This window comes from Coregonus lavaretus (assembly GCF_964263955.1).
Source record: "Coregonus lavaretus genome assembly, chromosome: 23".
Taxonomy (NCBI): domain Eukaryota; kingdom Metazoa; phylum Chordata; class Actinopteri; order Salmoniformes; family Salmonidae; genus Coregonus; species Coregonus lavaretus.
The window spans coordinates 30,543,325-30,549,324 of NC_140010.1; the positions used below are offsets into that span (position 1 = coordinate 30,543,325).

At 47.2% G+C, this 6,000-nt stretch overlaps 1 protein-coding gene across 1 annotated transcript in view; it reads left to right on the forward strand.

The window, feature by feature from the left end:
- chd7 (chromodomain helicase DNA binding protein 7) overlaps nucleotides 1-6,000 on the forward strand; it is an 84,324-nt gene that overhangs the window by 51,075 nt on the left and 27,249 nt on the right. The window contains exons 12-18 of the mRNA XM_084139855.1: nucleotides 246-489; nucleotides 1,565-1,741; nucleotides 2,094-2,336; nucleotides 2,504-2,690; nucleotides 2,901-3,111; nucleotides 5,278-5,473; nucleotides 5,844-6,000. The exon at nucleotides 5,844-6,000 is cut by the window's right edge and continues 11 nt beyond it. Of these exons, the coding sequence (XP_083995981.1) occupies nucleotides 246-489; nucleotides 1,565-1,741; nucleotides 2,094-2,336; nucleotides 2,504-2,690; nucleotides 2,901-3,111; nucleotides 5,278-5,473; nucleotides 5,844-6,000 (1,415 nt within the window). The remainder of the gene's footprint in view (nucleotides 1-245; nucleotides 490-1,564; nucleotides 1,742-2,093; nucleotides 2,337-2,503; nucleotides 2,691-2,900; nucleotides 3,112-5,277; nucleotides 5,474-5,843) is intronic.

The window sequence follows — 6,000 nt, forward strand, 5'->3', positions numbered from 1 at the left end:
CACTCACTAATGGAGTGAACAGAGACTTAAGGACACACTTAGGACTCTGGCCAAAGGTAGGGCACTAGATAGTCAATAGGGTGTCATTTGAGACCGACACTATCCCGGTTACATCTCATTCATTGCATTGTTTTCTCTCCTCCTTTGTTTCCTCCTAACTGCACATTTAGATGGCTCACTACTGCTAAAACAGCGACTTACTCCCTTTCATCATGTTCATATCTGTTTCTCCCCCTCCCCTCCAGACGGAACTGCATCCTAGCAGATGAAATGGGCCTGGGCAAGACCATCCAGTCCATCACATTCCTCTATGAGATCTACCTGAAGGGGATCCACGGGCCCTTCCTGGTCATCGCCCCCCTCTCCACCATTCCAAACTGGGAGAGGGAGTTCCGCACCTGGACTGAACTCAACGTCATCGTCTACCACGGCAGCCAGGCCAGCCGCAAGACCATCCAGGCCTACGAAATGAACTACCGCGACGCGCAGGTACGTCTTGACTGTAACGTGACAGTACTGTAACCATGACCTAACCATAGCACAACTATAACTGTGGTCCTCTGTAGCTCAACTGGTAGAGCCCGGCGCTTGTAACGCCAAGGTAGTGGGTTCGATCCCCGGGACCACCCATACACAAAAATGTATGCACGCATGACTGTAAGTCGCTTTGGATAAAAGCGTCTGCTAAATGGCATATTATATTATTATTATATTATAACAAGACAGCCCAGGCCTACGAGGTGAACTCCTGCGGCTCACAGGTATGACGTGACCATGCTTAACTTAACATGACCGTTAAGGCCAGACGCACAGGTAACATGACATTAATGTAATGAAAATCCCAACCACACCATGACCTAACTCTATCATAACTTTAGCATTACATAACAAACCATGACCTCACAAGATGTTTAGGCTTAAATTACACTATAGAACGGTACAGTAGGTTCTTAACCCTAATCTAAGAATAATCCCAAAATAAGCACTTTAGAGGGATGGTCAGGTACTTAACCTCATTAACCAGAGCTCCACACTGACCGTACCAGACCAAATAAAGACTACAGTGACTGAAATGTGACCATAACCTACCCCACTAACCATTTTAAATGTGTTAACCCAGCGGTTCCCAATCTTTTATGTTCCGGTGACCACCAACTCACCGTCCAAAGTTCTTAAAGTCCACTATTCGCAGTTCTGGAATGTTTATCAAAATATCTTGGTGGTCAAATTTAGAGTCAATTTTATCAGTAAATGTAACAGATTAAAGGCCTATTATTACAATTAGCATTGTGAAAAGTAATGTAAAATTCATTATAATACCATTAATGCTCCCAACTGTTGTTATCTTTGGCAAAAATGACAATAACATTCTAAAGAGAAATTGCGCAACACCTGCAGTACCGCAAAAGACCACCGGTACCTCAGCGACCATGTAAGCCTATAACCAGGGTCCAGAGTTTTCCAGATTGAGTCACTTGGGCAGGAAAATCTACTGTTCACCATGACACTCAATCTTATCTGTGTGCTTACCTTTCTCTCTCTCTTCTCCTCCCTCCATCCTCAGGGTCGTGTGATAAAGGGAGCGTACAAATTCCATGCCGTCATCACCACGTTTGAGATGATCCTGACAGACTGCCCGGAGCTGCGCAGCGTCCCGTGGCGCTGTGTGGTCATCGACGAGGCTCACCGCCTCAAGAACAGGAACTGCAAACTGCTGGAGGGACTCAAGATGATGGACATGGTGAGTTGAAACGGAAAAAATGTCTAGTTGAGATATATGATTTATTTGACAATTCATTATTAATTTTTTTGCAGTGCAACCACATGTGGATACAATGCATTTAAAAATATATTCCCTATCTCCTGTGGAGGGCTGTGGTCTTTTGAAAGACTACTTGCCATTGGACCTGTTGGACAATAAGCAACCATTATTGATGAAATGCTAATATTTCATGGACATTAATGGGACAATATGTTTCCGCCTTCCTCCTCCCCTATCACAGGAGTAATAAAAAAAAAAGTATATAAACACCTACTGGAAGGAACTAAGTATAGTAATAACTAAATACTTCTTCCTCTCTCCCCCTGTGAAGGAGCACAAGGTTCTGCTGACAGGAACACCCCTGCAGAACACTGTGGAGGAGCTCTTCAGTCTGCTCAACTTCCTGGAGCCTGAACGCTTCCCCTCAGAGAACACCTTCATGCAGGAGTTTGGAGACCTCAAGACTGAGGAGCAGGTCCAGAAGCTGCAGGCCATTCTGAAGCCCATGATGCTGCGACGTCTCAAGGAGGACGTGGAGAAGAACCTGGCCCCCAAGGAGGAGACCATCATCGAGGTGTGTGTCCCTCATGGTCAAATAGTGAGGTTTCCCTGTACTTGTTTGTAACTATGTTAACGTCAATTCTTGCAACGTACAAGCCATCTTACCTTCTCTGTTGGATTACTACTGCCGTATTATGAGGACTCTTGCTGACTGATGTCGTTCCTATCGCCTGTTCTCAGGTGGAGCTGACCAACATCCAGAAGAAGTACTACCGGGCCATCCTGGAGAAGAACTTCTCATTTCTGTCTAAAGGAGGACCAGGAGGAGGAGGTGGCGCATGGGGAGGTGGAGGGGCTCAGGTCCCCAACCTTCTCAACACCATGATGGAGTTGAGGAAGTGCTGCAACCACCCCTACCTCATCAACGGTACTGAACAAACACACTAACGCAGATCACACTCATTCTAAAATCGTTCGGTTTATTTTGGACCCTCTGGATGTTGATTTGGTGTCCTGTGCCCCGCCTAAGGAAAAAAATGACAACCACTGTTGGTACTTGGCTTGGGTTTGTTTGTTTGAACTGACTGGGTTTAGTTTTGCTGCTTTGAATGATTCTCATGCTCCTCTTGTGTTCTAGGTGCAGAGGAGAAGATCCTGGAGGACTTCCGTGAGAACCACCATGCCGAGATGGCCCAGTTCCACCTGCAGGCCATGATCCAGGCGGCGGGCAAGCTGGTGCTTATCGACAAGCTGCTGCCCAAGCTGAAGGCTGGTGGACACAGGGTCCTCGTCTTCTCCCAGATGGTGCGCTGCCTGGACATCCTGGAGGACTACCTCATCCAGAAACGGTGCGGATCTAACCTCTATTCTCTTCAATCCCCTAACCCAGGGGTCTGAAACTGGTGGCCCGTGTGCCAGATGCAGCCCGTAAGCCGATTTTAATGTGGGCCGCAGTTGTTTTAGTAAATTTGTTTGAGACCAGTGCCCTACCTCCTCTCCATAGATTATTTCCCATCTTCTGCTTTGAATTGTTGATGCATTTGAACTACACTGCTCAAAAAAATGTATCAACCCATGGAGGTCTGGATTTGGAGTCACCCTCAAAATTAAAGTGGAAAACCACACTACAGGCTGATCCAACTTTGATGTAATGTCTTTAAAACAAGTCAAAATGAGGCTCAGTAGTGTGTGTGGCCTCCACGTGCCTGTATGACCTCCCTACAACGCCTGGGCATGCTCCTGATGAGGTGGCGGATAGTCTCCTGAGGGATCTCCTCCCAGACCTGGACTAAAGCATCCGCCAACTCCTGGACAGTCTGTGGTGCAACGTGGCGTTGGTGGATGGAGCGAGACATGATGTCCCAGATGTGCTCAATTGGATTCAGGTCTGGGGAACGGGTGGGCCAGTCCATAGCATCAATGCCTTCCTCTTGCAGGAACTGCTGACACACTCCAGCCACATGAGGTCTAGCATTGTCTTGCATTAGGAGGAAGCCATGGCCAACCGCACCAGCATATGGTCTCACAAGGGGTCTGAGGATCTCATCTCGGTACCTAATGGCAGTCAGGCTACCTCTGGCGAGCACATGGAGGGCTGTGCGGCCCCCCAAAGAAATGCCACCCCACACCATGACTGACCCACCGCCAAACCGGTCATGCTGGAGGATGTTGCAGGCAGCAGAACGTTCTCCACGGCGTCTCCAGACTCTGTCACGTCTGTCACATGTGCTCAGTGTGAACCTGCTTTCATCTGTGAAGAGCACAGGGCGCCAGTGGCGAATTTGCCAATCTTGGTGTTCTCTGGCAAATGCCAAACGTCCTGCACGGTGTTGGGCTGTAAGCACAACCCCCACCTGTGGACGTCGGGCCCTCATACCACCCTCATGGAGTCTGTTTCTGACCGTTTGAGCAGACACATGCACATTTGTGGCCTGCTGGAGGTCATTTTGCAGGGCTCTGGCAGTGCTCCTCCTGCTCCTCCTTGCACAAAGGCAGAGGTAGCGGTCCTGCTGCTGGGTTGTTGTTAGGAGAATTTCTATCTCTAATTCAAACTTAGCTTGAATCATTACCAGAGATTGTAAGGCTCTGGTTTTAATCATAAATGATTCAAGGTCCACAACCAACAATAATGATCTGTATGTTTATTCATGGAGAGCTCTGTCGCCCAAAACACATACATACTGTTTTATACCTCTTGACACACAAAGGCACTTTGCTCCGCCCACCTTTAGGAGGCTTTCTTAAACAGTTTCCACCTTTCTCCTTCACCCTGGAATGTTTAGTCCCGCCCCCCCCTCTGTTAGTGGGTTGATAATTGTAACACAGTTTACACATTTATACTGTATTTGGGGTGAAATCCTTTAGTCATTATTCTTAAAATACAAATTAATCTATCAGTTGTTGCCCTCCTACGGCCTCCTCCACGTCTCCTGATGTACTGACCTGTCTCCTGGTAGCGCCTTCATGCTCTGGACACTACGCTGACAGACACAGCAAACCTTCTTGCCACAGCTCGCATTGATGTGCCATCCTGGATGAGCTGCAGTACCTGAGCCACTTGTTTGGGTTGTAGACTCAGTCTCATGCTACCACTAGAGTGAAAGCACCACCAGCATTCAAAAGTGACCAAAACATCAGCAAGGAAGCATAGGAACTGAGAAGTGGTCTGTGGTCACCACCTGCAGAACCACTTCTTTATTGGGGGTGTCTTGCTAATTGCCTATAATTTCCACTTGTTGTCTATTCCATTTGCACAACAGCATGTGAAATTTATTGTCAATCAGTGTTGCTTCCAAAGTGGACAGTTTGATTTCACAGAAGTGTGATTGACTTGGAGTTACATTGTTGTTTAAGTGTTCCCTTAATTTTTTTGAGCAGTGTATATATAAATGTTATGTATTTTACTAGTAGTCTGTGCAAGCACATCAATGACAGATTCAGAGATGTGGGTTGTTTTAGTATGACTGTGTTGAATCTGATGTTGAAGCTGACCATGACCGTCTCAATCCGACTAGGTACCCATACGAGCGTATCGACGGCCGCGTGAGGGGTAACCTCCGGCAGGCAGCGATCGACCGCTTCTCTCGACCGGACTCTGACCGCTTTGTCTTCCTGCTGTGTACCCGGGCCGGCGGCCTGGGCATCAACCTGACTGCTGCAGACACCTGCATCATCTTTGACTCGGACTGGAACCCCCAGAATGACTTACAGGTGTGAAGACTGGGCTTGGCTTGGAATTAGTCTTACCACTTAGTTTGATAGTTGAAGGTGCAATTTTTAGAATCTTTGAAAATACTGTGGTCACTACTCAAATAACTACACAGGTCAATACAGTGCCGATAAAATACAGTAGACAGACACTAGTCAAAATGCAGTACACAGGTTTTGTAAATTAAACAAAAAACAGGGCACAGACAGGAGTGAACCTTCCAAAACAGGGCAGACAATATGTTATCACACTGGTACACCACTCCATGACTTTGTTTGTTATTATCAGTTGATCTATGCTTTTCTGAATCTAAGCATGTTTTTTTCTCTTTCCATACCTCTCGGTCTTTATCTTTTCCTCTCTCTCTCTCAGGCACAAGCCAGATGCCACAGGATTGGCCAGAGCAAGGCAGTGAAGATCTACAGACTGATCACCAGGAACTCCTATGAGAGGGAGATGTTTGACAAGGCCAGCCTCAAGCTGGGCCTTGACAAGGCTGTGCTGCAATCCATGAGTGGCCGAGAGAACG